This window comes from Mytilus californianus, unplaced genomic scaffold (assembly GCF_021869535.1).
Source record: "Mytilus californianus isolate M0D057914Y unplaced genomic scaffold, xbMytCali1.0.p SCAF_13, whole genome shotgun sequence".
Taxonomy (NCBI): domain Eukaryota; kingdom Metazoa; phylum Mollusca; class Bivalvia; order Mytilida; family Mytilidae; genus Mytilus; species Mytilus californianus.
The window spans coordinates 8181871-8200306 of NW_026262615.1; the positions used below are offsets into that span (position 1 = coordinate 8181871).

The 18436-nt window shown below is 33.1% G+C and overlaps 1 protein-coding gene across 50 annotated transcripts in view; it reads left to right on the forward strand.

Moving 5' to 3' along the window:
- The window catches only part of LOC127723104 (uncharacterized), a 268798-nt gene that overhangs the window by 34604 nt on the left and 215758 nt on the right, over positions 1 to 18436 (forward strand). For all 50 annotated transcript variants that reach the window (XM_052229577.1, XM_052229578.1, XM_052229579.1 and 47 more), the window contains exon 5: positions 14535 to 14714. In XM_052229577.1, coding sequence (XP_052085537.1) covers positions 14535 to 14714 — 180 coding nt within the window. The remainder of the gene's footprint in view (positions 1 to 14534; positions 14715 to 18436) is intronic.

Consider the following 18436-nt stretch of genomic DNA (forward strand, 5'->3'; position numbering starts at 1 on the left):
TCTTTGACACATTCCCCATTTCCATTTTCAATTTTATGAAGTAATTTGTTGAATTATTATTTTGCTAATTTTCTTCACCAGAAGTATATGTGGAGATCTGCGATTTTGTCATGATTTACAACCAAGGGTGCCAATAAACAAATTTAGGGTAGGCAATTTCAAGGACAAAAAATAAATGTAGGGCAGGAAACTCTTTAATAAAAGAACTTTTGAATTCCGTCTTAAGAATTAAAGTTTTTAGAATAAAAGGGAGGAGTTAGATACCAAAGGTTAATGTTCAAATTCATAAGTTGAAGAGAAACTGACAACAATGCGGTATGGGCTTTACTTATTATTGAAGGCCGTACTGTGAGTGACCTAAAACTGTTAATTTCTGTGTCATTTGGTCTCTTGTGAAGAGTTTTCTCATTGGCAATCATAGCACACCTCCTTTTTTATAAACACCATGAGAAAAAATTAAAAAAAAAAGACAGAAAGACAAATAAAGTACATTATTTTTATGCCCCCACTCCAAGGCGAAGGGGGCATTTAAAGCGTTACCCTTGACCATCAGTCCTTCCTTAATTTGTCTTAATTCTGCATCTTTCAGTCCTTTCATCTTTCCATCCGTCCCATTTTTGTTTTTAAAAGCAATCTTTAGCTGGGGCATTTGTGTCCTCAGGCACATTCTTCTTTTATTTGTCTTGATTTTGAAATTAACCAAAGATTACACCTGATTTAGTAGATGTTTATTTATGTGTGTTGTGTTGTAAGCAGTGAAATTTGTGACAGACAATATATATATAGGTCTATGAAAATTATTCTAAGATAAACCCCTAAGATCCAGATTTGACAGACATAAGTATATCACCAATTTCACATATTGATATCTTTTCCATTAACAAGAAATTTAATAAATAATTCCTACATGAACACCCATCTGTTTCATTGATGTATAAATTGAGAATGTATACATTCAGAAGCTTTATTTGTTATTAAAAACGGAATACATAACGCTGAGCAGTGTGAAGCAAAATTATTTTGGAAAATGTTATGCTGAAAAGTTATACGTTTTCCAATCAAAGAGGGGGACACCCCCTCCCCCCTACTTGAATCTACCACTGACTACATAGCTTTATCTATATTTGTGGGCATATAATGTTGACTGATGGTATGACACCATATTTATCTTTCATTTACACCTTACAATCTCAATTATATAATACTGTTAATTTCATATTGTAAATTAAAAATTTATTTAATTAAGATCAAATTCAAAGGGCCTACAAACCTACTAATTGTTAGAAACTGAGATTGATTGAATAAAATCAAATAAAACAAAAATCATTTTCAATGTTTAATTAAGTTAGAGTAAGTGCATTATAATAACATAGAAATAATAAACATTTTTCTAACACTGGTCAATACTTGTAAATATACCTAGGTACCATATTAACGGTACCATTATTAAACAATCAGATAAATCCATGAATTAAATCTTTATAATTAAATACCTTCTTTGTGTAAACTGTTGTGAACCTTATTACGCTTTAATATATTTTGAATTACAAAGTATTAAAATAAGTCGAGTGGAAAACTTTTTGTGTAACATTTCTTAAAATTAGATTTATATTTAATTGTATAAAGAAGGATTGATAGCTAGGAATGACTGCAGATTTATATTTAATTGTATGAAGTAGGATTGATAGCTAGGAATGACTGCTGATTTATATTTAATTGTATGAAGAAGGATTGATAGCTAGTAATGACTGCAGATTTATATTTAATTGTATGAAGAAGGATTGATAGCTAGGAATGACTGCAGACTTATATTTAATTGTATGAAGAAGGATTGATAGCTAAGGAATGACTGCAGACTTATATTTAATTGTATGAAGTAGGATTGATAGCTAGCAATGACTGCAGATTTATATTTAATTGTATGAAGAAGGATTGATAGCTAAGTAATGACTGCAGATTTATATTTAATTGTATGAAGAAGGATTGATAGCTAGGAATGACTGCAGACTTATATTTAATTGTATGAAGAAGGATTGATAGCTAAGGAATGACTGCAGACTTATATTTAATTGTATGAAGTAGGATTGATAGCTAGTAATGACTGCAGATTTATATTTAATTGTATGAAGAAGGATTGATAGCTAGGAATGACTGCAGACTAATTATATTTAATTGTATGAAGAAGGATTGATAGCTAGGAATGACTGCAGACTTATATTTAATTGTATGAAGAAGGATTGATAGCTAAGGAATGACTGCAGACTTATATTTAATTGTATGAAGTAGGATTGATAGCTAGTAATGACTGCAGATTTATATTTAATTGTATGAAGAAGGATTGATAGCTAGGAATGACTGCAGACTAATTATATTTAATTGTATGAAGAAGGATTGATAGCTAGTAATGACTGCAGATTTATATTTAAGTCTCCCAAACAAAGTTTGGGAAGACTTATTGTTTTTGCTCAGTTCTTATTATTATTATTATTCTTCTTCTTCTTCTTCTTCCGCCGCTTTTAAATTTGAACTTGTCCGCACCTGTTCTCCAAAACCGCTTGTCAGATTAACTTAGGGTTTCACAATATGTTAGACTAACATGTCTAGTGGTGCAATCAGGGTTTTGTTTGTGCAATGGGGTTTATAAAGGGGTACTTTGAGGGGCAAAAAGTAAAGAGGGTTTTACTATAGAACCCTATGGGATTTTATTTTTTTAAATTTTCAAATGATTATAAATTGAAAACCGTTTGTGATAAACACAATATTTTTAATTGAAAATGTTCTAAATGATAAAGCCCATTAAATGAAATACAGGGTTAGTCCCCAGGGGTCACCCCCACCCCCTGCCATTTAAGAAAGTTCTAATATCTTGTAAGTGGTCAAGATCCCCACCCCTAACCATATATATTCTGGTTTGACATGCTAAGACGGTTTGAATGATATACAGGGTTAGTCCCCAGGGGTCATCCAGACCCCCTGCCATTTGAGAAAGTTCTAATATCTTGTAAATGGTCGAGATCCCCACCCCTAAACCATATATATTCTGGTTTGTCATGATAAAGCACATCAAATGAAATACAGGGTTAGTCCCCAGGGGTCACCCCCACCCCATGCCATTTAAAAAAGTTCTAATATCTTGTAAGTGGTCAAGATCCCTACCCCTAAACCATATGTATTCTGGTTTGACATGCTAAGATGGTTTGAATGATATACAGGGTTAGTCCCCAGGGGTCATCCCGACCCCCTGCCATTTGAGAAAGTTCTAATATCTTGTAAATGGTCGAGATCCCCACCCCTAAACCATATATATTCTGGTTTGTCATGATAAAGCACATCAAATGAAATACAGGGTTAGTCCCCAGGGGTCAACCCCACCCCATGCCATTTAAGAAAGTTCTAATATCTTGTAAGTGGTCAAGATCCCCACCCCTAAACCATATATATTCTGGTTTGACATGCTAAGACGGTTTGAATGATATACAGGGTTAGTCCCCAGGGGTCATCCCGACCCCTTGCCATTTGAGAAAGTTCTAATATCTTGTAAATGGTCGAGATCCCCACCCCTAAACCATATATATTCTGGTTTGTCATGATAAAGCACATCAAATGAAATACAGGGTTAGTCCCCAGGGGTCACCCCCACCCCCTGCCATTTAAGAAAGTTCTAATACCTTGTAAGTGGTCAAGATCCCCACCCCTAAACCATATATATTTTGGTTTGTCATTCTAAGATGGTTTGAATGATATACAGGGTTAGTCCCCAGGGATCATCCCGACCCCCTGCCATTTGAGAAAGTTCTAATATCTTGTAAATGGTCGAGATCCCCACCCCTAAACCATATATATTCTGGTTTTTCATGATAAAGCACATCAAATGAAATTCAGGGTTAGTCCCCAGGGGTCACCCCTGCCATTTAAGAAAGTTCTAATATCTTGTAAGTGGTCAAGATCCCCACCCCTAAACCATATATATTCTGGTTTGACATGCTAAGACGGTTTGAATGATATACAGGGTTAGTCCCCAGGGGTCATCCCGACCCCCTGCCATTTGAGAAAGTTCTAATATATATATATTCTGGTTTGTCATGCTAAGATGGTTTGAATGATATACAGGGTTAGTCCCCAGGGGTCATCCCGACCCCCTGCCATTTGAGAAAATTCTAATATCTTGTAAATTGTTGAGATCCCCACCCCTAAACCATATATATTCCTATTTGTCATGTCTCGAACATTTGAATGACATATACGGTCAGTCCCCAGGGGTTCCCCCCACCCCCAATGTTCTAATATCTTGTAAATGGTTGAGATCCCCACCCTTAAACCATATATATTCCTGTTCGTCATGTAACGAACATTTGAATGAAGTATAGGGTCAGTCCCCAGGGGTTCCCCCCCCCACCCCCAATGTTCTAGTATCTTGTAAATGGTTGAGATCCCCACCCCTAAACCATATATATTCTGGTTTGTCATGCCAAGATGATTTGAATGATATACAGGGTTAGTCCCCAGGCATCATTAATGCATATAACTTTACTGGACCAAACCAATTTTCACTGGATGTTGCCCAATGTCAGGCAGAATTATGGGAGCTTCGTTTGGGAGACTTCGTAACAGCATCCTGTTACAATCATTTCTTGTTAATTGTATGAAGAAGGATTGATAGCTAGGAATGACTGCAGACTTATATTTAATTGTATGAAGAAGGATTGATAGCTAGGAATGACTGCAGATTTATATTAAATTGTATGAAGAAGGATTGATAGCTAGGAATGGCTGCAGACTTATATTTAATTGTATGAAGAAGGATTGATAGCTAGGAATGACTGCAGATTTATATTAAATTGTATGAAGAAGGATTGATAGCTAGGAATGACTGCAGATTCATTCTTAAATACGGGAATTAAAATGTAGAGGTTAATAAAGGTCAAACTCAATAATTCAGTGATCTGGAAGGATTTTTTCTCTATGGGCCCAGGGCCCTCCAAAAATAAATTCAATGGGCCATTTTTAGAATTAATGGGCCATGTTGTCAAATGAGTGGGCCATTCATTTACAATAAAAAAAAAAAAAAAGTGTATATTTCACTGTACTTACAAGTATGATTCTAATTAATATCATGGATATTGTTCCTGTGATTTTGTAATTTCAATTTCAATGAATATACAATAACTTCTTCCAAACCGGGCAATATTTACGATAACCTTTATTTACAATGTTAAAACTGGTACTGTTCCCTTGTTCATGTTCATGTTTTTTTTTACATTAAATTTGGGTCTTCGTCGATACCATACTTATTCCAGACGTTCCGTATTAGAGGATGTTTCTGGCATTTCCTCTGCACTTGTATTATTATTACTTCATCACGATGACAAGAATAACAGTAGAGAGCAACGTTAATTGATAAGACACCGGTACAACAACAATTCGCTGAAGGCATGTTTACAAAATGTCAAAACAAGCCAAAGACCAAAAAAATTGACAAGGACAGTTAAGCCCCTTTTATGGAGACAAATACTATGCTATTCATAAAAAGGCTTTTGGATTTTTCAATCGAAATAATAGCAAGCTTACTTAAAAGATTACAATTAGAGAAGAATTCTCGCCTGTACTAGCCAATTTCACAAATTTAAAGTTGTTTATAAAAAATTATATCATGAATGATGGTTAATTACGTTTTTTGGGTAATCAGTCATACCGCATGTTGCTATTATTACCATAGGAAAACACCCGAGACGTCCCAAAAATATATAGGTGCTCCTATCATTGGAGTAAACACTACACAGTTGTGTACTCACACATGGCGGCACGAAATACGATCGGAAATCAATTTGACGATATCGCAACGTTTCAAAACGAAGTGAAAAATATCATGCGCCACGCGGGCGCTTACATTTGTCACTCTATGCGCCATTTCTGGTCGATAAGCGCAATTGCCGCTAGGCGCACGTCCTTCCCGATCACTGTAATTTATTTCCTACTTTTTAAAAGGGGAGATAACTTAATTTAGTCTTACATTCTTAATATTTTATACGTTTGCTAGAGGGCCTTTCATAGTTTTATATTGAATATCTAGATGACTTGAAAACATTAACAATAATAAAACAGTTTACACTTCCTTAAGTTGCAATGAGATATTTCCTGGATATTTAGTTAAATTAGCGCTCTCACGTGTACAATTCTTGAAAGATTTTTATGAAACTTATGTCATAGGTTTATATCAGCAATGTCTTGGACGAGTTTGAAAATCAGTGCCGATCAATTATTTTTAAAAGAGTTATGTCCCTTGGATACATTAATTATATTGAAAATTGCAACTTAACTCTCGTTATATCATAGGTTTGTATCATTGGAACTCTGTTCTTTTATTATGTTAGTATTAGAGCTAGTTTAATATGATGATTGTTTACTTTATGAGGCCAGTACTGATTTTACGAGCCTTCATTAACATGATGAGGCCAATACTCAGAGCTGGTTTCATTAACCAGACGATAACATATTTTAAAGTTAGTATTAGGCCAAAATAAATAAATGGTGTGTTTCCAGTTTCCCGACCCTACCTCCGTTTCCAACGCAGATCCTAAACATTTTATTGACAAAAATATAAATAAAAAGTCAAAATCTGGAATTTTAAGTCTGTCCGGATCCGATTATTCGTTTAGATCTTCAAAGCGTTTGATAATAACGACAAATGTGGATAAGTAAAGCGTTTCAAGGACCAAGATTTTAAATAAAAAAGCATAGCTTTTCGGCAACCGTGTAGCGTATTACTATTAGCTGTCAAAGTATGCGAAATCGGATCACATGGATGCAAAATATAATGACATCGATTCCGGATAATTACAATATGATGAATCTTTTTGAAGAACATCATGATGGACCTATAGACGAAAAAAATACGAAGTTGCTTCTTTGAGCAGGTACAAACGAGATTTTTTAAATATTTGTAAATATAATGAATAGTGTATTCAGTATATATACATATATTAACAAAATCTCGTCTTGTACCTGTGCTACTTTGGACCAAAAGTCAGAATCGTTTCAGGTTGGACAGACTGTAAATTGACAAACAGTTTTAGAGTAAAATGAGTTCAATTTACTGCTAAAATCAATCCCGATTTTGTTGTCAAACATGCTCTTACGAATGTTGTACAGTATTGTGCTCAGGACGCAACATAAATGACTGTTATTGCCTTTTAGTTAATGACGGCAAGGGGACAGACAATGTGGAACGAGAAAGAGGAAAATAAGCTTTCCCCAGTAGGCAGACATGGTGTATGATTCATATTCATTTATAAATGAATCTGCCCCGGCACCATGTCTACTTTTATTCTTTTATATTTCTCTGGCTGGTCCCATAACAATTTATACAAGAAAAGGAAAAAAAATCATGTCATATTTATATCTGCAATTTATTTGACCAGTAGATTAGACAAAGATTTCACATTTTCACTCTTCTCAAAACCTGGAATTTTAACATTGTCAGAACCACCCACTCTTCAATCAAGATCACATTCTGTCAAACATCAAAACACATCTGTATATTAAATAATGAGGGTGCAAGGGCAGAGTATTAACCCTCAAAAAATCATAATTAACTGCTGCTTAGCATCGGTTCACAGTGTTTTCAAGGGGTACTAATCTGCTCTCACATGTATACCCTGTTTGTCATTTAAATTGTTAGGTTCAATGAGGCCCAACATAATAACATACCATGCCAGATTTTTCACTGCCATTTTGGTTTTAGACAATTATTCAGCAACAACATACACTTTACCTATTACGACCAATGAAATGCATAAAATTTTTACTAAAGTTTATTATCATATTTCTGATGCTGCAGAACTCTAAAAACAGAAAATTAAAAAAGCTGTAGATTTAATTACTATTCTAAATACCATAGAAGCCCGCACATCAAACGATTTGATTTGGAACGTTTTTCTGATGTCATCAATACGAAAAAAAAAAAAAAAAAAGTTTTTATAAAATAAAATGTTTTACCTACCTACCCTACCTAATTTTTTTGGAGGTGAAATAGGAAACACACTATTAATTTATTTTGGCCTTATATGGTTTCCTTTTCGAGTACCATCTTTGGGTAAAAAAACTTGCCGGTAAAATGTAAACAAATAATTGCGCACTTGTAACCTATACGGCAATGCAAAAAATTTTCTTAGATTAAGGGCATGGGTCATATGAAGCGCAAGCGTCTATCTAGCTCATATCACAGCTTCAGAACATTATCTCATCACTCTCTGAATTTTGAGAATTAATTATTGGAAGTCGATCCGGGTTAAAACTTGAACTGATTTTTTTACCAAATATGTTTCTGTTCAAAAGGAAAAGAAGATAATGTTTATTTACTGCTCTAATTTTTTTAAGGTGATCCAGCACTGGTCATATTCCCGACAAAACCATTTTGATATGGAAAAGCTACATAGAATTTTGAAGAATGGCTTTAAATGAAATCATTTCTTGAAAAAATACGTTTTTGAAACTGACTATAGTTTTTCCAAATTTCGAATATATGAAAATATTACTACTTTAGCATGAAAAACTATTCTTTTACTACAATATCTAATGCCAAGTTTAATTTTTCTACTTTGCAATTCAACTTAATCATTGGTGTTTGCTTAGGGGCTCTTTTTGCCAATTTTCACCAAATTTGAGTTTTGCTAGAATTGCAACTGAGTCACGATCATTATGTTGAAAAACCAAAATGTATCTCCAAATTCAAGATATATACATGCTTTTCCCAATAAAAACAGTAGATATCACAAAAATGTTCTTTTCTCTTCATACTGTGTCGACATTCGAGCCCCAGTTTCAGATATGGAAATCAATACATATAGGAAACAGATTATAGCTGGAGTGCATACTGATAAAAAGTCCGTTTGACCCCATAAATTACTGTTTTGCATTTTCCTATAGGTTACAAGAGCGCAATTATTCGTAATGCATTTTCCTTAGGGTACCAGTGGTGTTCCTTATTTTATTTCTTGAAGACTACACAAACTAGAAAAAAACGGGTAGCAGTTCCTATTACTAGAATGCCAGTGTTGCATAACAACCAAAAATATATACATGGTCATGCTGCAAAAAATGACTTAAAATGCAGTTGAAAAACATTGTCTTTTTTTTTCGCTTAATGAAAAAGGCAGATTTTTAATGGCTAAGATGTGCAGAAATGGAATATATTTTCTATAATTTGTAAAATGTGAATTTGATTTTTTGGATTTTTTAAACCTAATTGGATAAGCTTTCAATTAAAAGTACTAATTCCAATCCTGTATCATCTAATCAGAAGCCGTACAAGATTCTATTCTGAGTACCATCTTGGGGTAAAAAACTTGCTGGTAAAATGTCAACAAATAATTGCGCTCTTGTAACCATAGGAAGCCATTGTTAGTCAATGTGAGCTCTCCAAAGACTCTTTCACAAAATTTTTTACGACTTATATTGACGACTACTATTGATTGTAAGAAAAAACTGAAATTTTCATAACAAACAAAGTATTTTTCTCAAATTTTTTTTTTTTGAGTTGCAGACAGATAAAAATGTTCTTTTGTTTCACTAAAGTATCAATAGGAAATAAGTTATTGAATAGAAATGAAGAGGTATGCCTACATTAAAATTGGCATTCTATACAAAAATGAAGAAATATTTATTTCATTTCCAATTGTGAAAGGTTTTATGTTTTAGAATGCCGTAAATTAATGGTGATGGAATTGATTTTTATGAAGCAGAAATTTGAACTTAATTGCATAATTACCTGCCTTATTAAGCATGTCAAAGATCAAAATGATTTATAGGTTTATATTGGAAAAGGATAAGGTAATGTTTTGTTTGTCAACAATGAGGGGAATTCATGTTACATTGAGGAGAAATTAGGGTCAGATAAACTACTGTAAATTAAAAAAATATTGTGTGCATTTATTATTGCGAATTTTGAAGAATGGACTAAAATGCGAGATTAATAATTGCGATTTCAGGAAAATCTGCATACATTTATATGTATCAGATATCAGAATGCGAATTCTTATTATTGAGATACTCATTGAGTCGCATTATTCGCATTAATAAAATCTTGCAATAATTTCTGAATTGACAGTATTTGAGTTTTCAGTGATGTCTGTGAACTAAAGGGTTTAACAAAAGGGAGTCACTGTTACAGTGGGGATATTATTGGTCAGAGGAATGAGTTGTCAATGATGTCTGTGGACTTAAAGGGGTTTAACAAAAGGGAGTCACTGTTACAATGGGGGTATTATTGGTCAGAGGAATTAATTGAGTTGTCAATGATGTCTGTGGACTAAGGGGTTAAACAAAAGGGATTCACTGTTACAGTAGGCATGATTAATGGTCAGAGAAATTATTCTAGGGACCATGTTAAATTGTTTTGTACTTTTTTGATAATATTTTACAAACGAAAATGAAACAACGCCTAGTGAATCTGTAGTACGGTAGAGTCCCTGAAGTGGATACCTCTAGTATACTGAGGGTCGTTATGATAAAGCACAAAAAATTTAGAAAGTCTTATAACAACACTTTAGGGACTGCTGCAGAAAATTTATTGATCTACATGTTTCGGTGCCTAATGATAGTGATAATAGTTAGATGAATTTTACAATCAGGTTTAAGACACAAGTCTACAAATGAGGTATTTGCTGTTCCCTTGTACAAAAGAGGTATTTGCTGTTCCCTTGTCCACATTCAGAAAATAAAATGTTATTTGTACATTTATAGCCATTAATGTTTATTTATAAAAGGCAGACCAGAAATGGGAGGGATTAAAGGTGAATATGGGGATTTATTTGGACAATAAGGAGATTAGGGTGGGTTAGTTCTGTTTAAGGGGAGACATCTATGTTACAGAAAGTTTAAATACTTTACATATCTTTATCAAAAGGTGTAAAATAAATGCAATTTAAATTATTGATTTACATATTTTGGTTCATGTTATACATGTGGTATAAAATGATTTTAATTTGCTAATTCTTGTGGAATATTTGTATATTTTGAAATATAAAATTCCGGAAATTAAACAACGCAAAAATATGGAAACAATTATCACAGATAATATGATAAATTCAGACTAAATCAGAATTAATATAAATAAAATGAAAGATTTGTAATTGTGTTTGTTGTGAAATGGAATGTTTAAATCAGTGAGACCCAAGTTGATTATATCTAAATAAAGTAAGACACTCACTGCCAATACAACTACATATAGACGTCATGTTCAAAAATGGATTTTTTTATCTCAGTTATTTTATCCATGAACGGAAACATTAAATGAGCATGAAATTGACAGACATTATACTTATTGAATTCAGTACGGGTTTTGCTTATTTATTGAATGCTCAGTGCAGTAACCTATAATTGCTAAAACCACAAGTGATTTAATTTGTACTCTGTTGGATTATTTTCTCATTAGGAATCATACCACATCTCTGTATATATATGTTTTCAATTTAGACTTATATATATATTATATATACAGGGTTAGTTTTACTATGAAGGAATTTTTATGTTGAAATAATGCACACTGAGATAGACCTGTTTCTAGGTTGTTTCACTTTTGGAGAATTGCGGGCACCATGCATATGGTTACCACTGTACAAAAGGAAATTTGAACAAATGTTGGTATGGACGAAGTGTGGTTAAATTTAAACAGAAGGCACCCTACACTATTGTGTCATGGAAAAACTGCATGTAGCTGTTTTTTTTTGTAGTTTTATAAAATTAAAAAAGTGAATGTATTTTGTGGTTTGTAAGTGTGTCTTGCTATATGAAGGTACTTAAGTTAACTAACTTATGGCATCCTGGCAGTAAGACCAATAGAGTTTACTTAAGTTAACTAACTAATGGCATCCTGGCAGTAAGACCAATAGAGTTTACTTAAGTTAACTAACTAATGGCATCCTGGCAGTAAGACCAATAGAGTTTACTTAAATTAACTAACTAATGGCATCCTGGCAGTAAGACCAATAGAGTTTACTTAAGTTAACTAACTAATGGCATCCTGGCAGTAAGACCAATAGAGTTTACTTAAGTTAACTAACTAATGGCATCCTGGCAGTAAGACCAATAGAGTTTACTTAAGTTAACTAACTAATGGCATCCTGGCAGTAAGACCAATAGAGTTTACTTAAGTTAACTAACTAATGGCATCCTGGCAGTAAGACCAATAGAGTTTACTAAAGTTAACTAACTAATGGCATCCTGGCAGTAAGACCAATAGAGTTTACTTAAGTTAACTAACTAATGGCATCCTGGCAGTAAGACCAATAGAGTTTACTTAAGTTAACTAACTAATGGCATCCTGACAGTAAGATCAATAGAGTTTACTTAAGTTAACTAACTAATGGCATCCTGGCAGTAAGACCAATAGAGTTTATTATGGAGTTTTATCAATATAAATTTTGTGGCATATTTGATTTTGTATGAAAAAGTCAATGGATGGATTTATAGTTCTCTCAGTTGAAATTAAGAGAAATGACAAGGATTGATAGAACTAGTGTTTCATATCATCAATATCTAAACCAAGGTATGACAATTAAAGATGGAATATATTAATGTGTGTGATTCCCCTTTTGGCTTGTACCTGCAGTTGCCCTTTTAGTTTTTGACTGATTTTGATAAACTCTTTATGGTATGGAAGTACGCCACTAATTCATGACCCCATTGCTTGTATGTTAAATTCCTTAACTTTCAAGCAGGCACAGCTCTTTTGTCTTAATTTCAAATAAAGTGACAATCATTTCATGTCAAAGCAACATCTTATGGTGTATTGTACTGAAAAAATCAACATATCTTTAATGGCATGTAAAAGAGAACTGGGGTTCCCGGAACTTCAGATGTACCAAAACGGGTATTTCAGATCTAACAAACAGTTAAAATGTACCCCCCTTTTTAAATTTTATGCAATATTTTTTATTATTTAAAATTATAAGTCAAAAAGTGTTTTAAAATTATCACCAGTCATTCAGCTTTCATTTGATACCAAAATTACCAAAATATTCTACATATTTTGAAAGTTACGCTCATGCGTAAGAACTATTTTGTGTTAAATATGTACTATTATCTGGTATGTACTTTCTGACTGGACCTGAATTTAAGTGGTGTTAAACCATATAAATGAGAGGAATGATGTGGGATACAGGTGCAGATCCAGGATTTTGAAAAAGAGGGGGCTGGCCACCTTGCAAGCCAATGTTTGGAGTGATACTAGTAAAAAGTCTATGCATTTATGATATATGAAGCTACATAAGGGGTTGATGGCCTGGGCTGCCAAATCCTTGGGGGGACCACTTCAATACTTAATTGAAAGGGGTGCTGCTGGGGTGCTGTTACCCCACCCTTTTCTTCTAATTTAGATTTTAAAAATGTATACCTTTTCATATATTGTGTAGGTAAATATGTAACCTTTTCCCATATTGGTTGGGTTTCATGTAATTTTTTGGAAAAGTGGAATACCAAAGTTTCAAAAGAGAATCATATAATCAAGAAAATATCACCTTTGCTCAGATTCTTTTTGTAATGTTTACTTACAACGAGACTTTTGGCTGTGAAAAAATTACAGGGCTTTCATTTAACAAGTAATCACAGGAACTTTTAGAACTGACCTTCTCATATATTTCTGATCATTTCCCCCACCCATTTACATATTTTCAAGCTGGAAAATGTGACCTATTCCAGCGGCACGCCCTATCACCTTGTATAAAGGAATTGGAATTCAAATGTGAGTTATGCTCCTTGGAAATGTAACTTATGCAAAAAATGGAATATAAAGGTTATGATAGAGGATGTTTTATTGTGTGAGCCTTTGAAGAACAAGTAGTACTTGCTCCATTTTAGTGGCAACTTTCATGTTGTACAGGACAAATTTCAATCATTTATTGCATATTGTTAAAAACTTCCTACATGGATCTATTAAGCAGCCAAAAGTGACATGAAATATCACTAAATAGATTTAGAAAAATTAAATTGATCCCATTCCCAATTCTTTGCAAAAATGTAAATAGAATTAGTATTTTGATTTATCTCCCCTTGTATATACTCTTAGTGACATTGAAGATATTAGTTTGAAGAAGAAAAATACTTTAATGAAAAAACAAGAAAATATGAGAGCAATTTTAAAGTTGTTTGTTGTTATAATTCATTAATGTTTTAAATTCCTGGAAAATCTGCTTTCAATTTTCAGTGTGCTTGAGTCTGTTAAGTATATTCTTGAAAAAAAACCGTCTGCTTTCTGTATTCAGTATCATGTTTATGCTCTAATTAAATGTTCAGGAGAGACAATTTTTAAAATGTGAAACAGTGCTTGAGTTTGTTAATGTTTCATGAAATCTTATTTGTGAGATGGAATGAACAGTATGGAAACTCCATTACATACATTTTCCCGTTAATATTTCTTGCATTTCAGGTAAAAACATGATTGATTGATTTTTGGTTGCTTAACGTCCAGAGCAGTAAAAATACGGCAAGTTTTTCAAACTATGTGTGAACCATGTGACCATTAAGTTCCTCTATTTCAGATGATAACATGAAGACCAGACTTGTTTGCTCTGCTCCGATCCTAGAATGTCTGTCACTACCCTCCAGCAGAAGTTCTTCCACAACTAGCCAGTCAATACAAGGTGGCAGTAAGAATGGTGACGAAGAAAAGGAAGAAAGGAATGAAGAAAAAACAGATGAAGGGGCCATAAATTACTCAGGTATGTTGAGAAACTTTGAAAAGTTTTAGTTGTTTCCATGGTATCTGGTACATCAGAAGAGTTGTTTTGTTAGGTTACCATGGCAACATGAATTTTGTACATAACTTTGTTAGACTAATTTCAAGATAACCATATTGTAAAGACATTTGTCTATTGTTAAAGATGGAATATTATTAGTTACACAGTGTGGTAGTGACCTAAGACGATACAAGCTCGAACCCCATATGGAAATTACTGACCCCATATAGTTTGTATTAGGTCGCTAACACACTGTGTAACGCATTAATCTTACCGACTATCTTCACATGATGTTTTTAGACTAGTGGCCTATCAAAGTGATCAAGTCTTCGATATTTAATAATCTACTTCCATTGGTCTATACTAAAACAAATGTTAACAATAACAACTTGTTAGCTTTTAATGTGTTTTCTGCATTTATTAGAATCATTCATCATCAATTTTGTCATCTGTTGTACAGGCGAAATGTTTCATATTTTAAATTAATGCCATGTTGTTTTTATAAAGGGAAGTAACACCACTACTATCCGTGTATTGAATCAAACCACGCCTACTTACCCCATATGAAGTATACACGGTCTCCACACGGTCGCTTTTAACCAATCATATTCCTAGAAATGTATAGGAGGTAAGATAATGACAAATGCCCATCATATCTTATATAATAAGTTTGAGTTACTATTATCAAAATAGAAGTAACTTTATTATACCTGGCTCCAATGTAGTGGGTATAATAGTTTACATACTATAGATTGGATTGAGTGACAAATCTTGCTAATATATTCATGTCATGCCCATTAGATGCATAAATAAGTAACAAAAATCCTATGCATCCAGAATTAGATAAAACAGTCAAAGTAAAAGGATGAAGAAAAAAATGGGGGTCGAAGGGAATAAAATTTATGTTTGTGCTTCAAGAGTTTAGTACATGAATAAATGCTACGTATCAGTGGAGTAAAATGTATAATGTACGATTTATCTACATGAAAATGGAGCTATTAAGATTTTGAGATGGAAACTTACACTTCAAAATCTTGGTGTGCAATTTCCATGTTTTCTATATAGACTGTGCTCTGATGTTCCACTGCCCCAGCAAGTCTTAAAAGGCCATCAGAGGTCAGAATAATCATGGCCTAGATTGGTTTAAAAATATCAAACAACAATGTAACACAAAGAATAATAATGATGGAAAACAGCCTTTAATGAGAACAGAATTAAGGATGTTAGCTACTCTGGGTTTTTGAATTTTTGTCAGATGTTCCGAATCCTCTGGTTTTATCCATGTAGTGCCATTAAAAAAACTTGCCTATTAACCCCTACTTTTCTTTCCATAATTTGATTACATATAGTTTAAAATGTCATCTTTGAAAATATTATAAAATTCTTTTGAAAGAAAAAAAGGTACCAATGTTAAATGCATGAAAAATCTAGAGAGAATTATTTCCCGCCAAATTTTCAATGGCTTATATCTCGAAAACAAGCTCACGGACCCTTCATTTTTTTCTGCTTTTTTAGTTTATTTATATACTAATAATTTATAACAGTCTTTTAAAAAGCTTGTTATTTTGAAATAGAGTAGGGAACATCCTTAAGCAATTGAACCTAAATAGATTTAAAAAGAAGTAATTACTATGTGTACTAAATAAGTAGACAATGTGAACTTTAATGATATAGATTGAATGTTGTTTGCATAAGTCCAGTGGCAAATATTTCATGCATGTTCAGGACGAGTTATTTGATAATAAGTATGAGAAATCAATTTAATATGATACTCCAAATTTACACCATCACAATATTTAAGACACAATTTTTGCTAGTATGAAAACTTCTGACATTGATCAAAATAGATTTTTAGGAAGTCTCATATAGTAACTCAATGGTAGTACAAAACTTTAGCATCAGTGGTAAGTGTTAAGAAATGCCTCATAAACCTTTATTTTGATCTTTTCAAAGAAAGCTGTGTACAAGAACTTTTCATTTCAATATAGAAGAAGATACCAATACAACTTGGTTTTTAATGTGGTAAAGTTTTCGACATTAAAGGAGTTCTTATGGGAAATTACATTGTCTGCATGTTTACACTGTACAATTACTGCAAACAACTGGAGATAACTCAAATCAGGAATAAAATATTATATTGTGGTTGCCTCCCCTTGAATGGTAAGTCACATATTGCATGCATTAAATGACCTTTAGTGCCTAACAAGATTTTGTGAGGTACACAAAATTGACCTTAAATAACGATTGTAATGAATTTTGATGTCCAAAAATAGGCAGATCGGACATATTTTGTCTTTATTGACTGATTAATTTTGTTTGGGATTAATTGTAATTATAACATTATAATGAGACTGAAAAATGTTTTTATTAAGATAAACAATAACTTTGTCGGGGTAGCTGTGCGTAAAATGTATTTCAGCATTTCTCTTCGAAATATGACTTGTTTAATGGAATAAAATATCTGATTTGTAAATTTTCTCTTAATTTCTTGGGAATACTGGCTATTAAAAAATAATTAATCTACTCTATATGTAGAAAATTATGTGAAAATATTGAAAGTGGCAATTCTTACCTTTCATACCTTTAGTCTCGTTGATAAAAAATAATATGAACTCGTCTTAAGTGTCCAGTTTGAAGGTCGTTTAAGTTAATGTACACATTCATGCACGTTCTGATTTAATCAATATACATGTATGAAAAAAATAAACAGTTTGAAGTTAAACTAATAATAACTTAGTCCAATCAAATTACGTAAAATTCATTAACCAACCTTTAAACAGACTTATTCAGAAGGGATATAGTTACAACACTGTTGTCAGGTCATTAAAGATGGCATATTTTGGTATTAATATTGATTCACTCACAGGGTCTTTGCATCGGAAATTAAAACACATTTATTCTAAAACCAGTTGTTGGCATGATACGGGTTATGTTTTACTCATATATTTTATGGTATGATACTAAACCCCTAACGGGAGGGATTGTGCTTGATTTGCATATGATGAAGACATAATCTTTCAATCAGTTTAATTGAGGTCTGGAGCTGGCATGTCAGTAACTGCTAGTAGTCCTTTGTTAATTTATGTATCATTGTCATTTTGCTTAGTTTCTTTTGGTACCTATTCTGACATCGGACTCTGACTTCTTTTAAACTGAGTTTTACTGTATGTATTGCTGTGTGTTTCTTTAATCTACATTGGCTAGAGGTATAGGGGGAGGGTTGAGATCTCACAAAACATGTTTAACCCTGCCACATTTTTGCACCTGTCCCAAGTCAGGAGCCTCTGGCCTTTGTTAGTCTTGTATGTTTTTTAATTTTAGTTTATTTATATGTTTTGGAGTTTAGTGTGATGTCCATTTTCATTGAACTAGTACACATTTTTGTTTAGGGGCCAGCTGAAGCCCGGCTCCGGGTGTGGGATTTTCTTGCTGTGTTGGAGACCCATTGGTGGCCATTGGCTGTTTTCTGCTCTTTGGTCGGGTTGTTGTCTCTTTGATACATTCCCCATTTCCATTCTCAATTTTATTAACAATGACCAGTCCACATCATAATAAGTAATAGGGGTAAACTGGGTAGGGAGAAAATGACATATTTTAAGTTCATTTTTTTCTCACCTTGACAAGAGTCAAAAAGCAAGACATAGGTATGCTGTTTCCGGTGTCAGCGGCTGCGTCAACAATGTATTAGTTTGTGATTAGGTCTA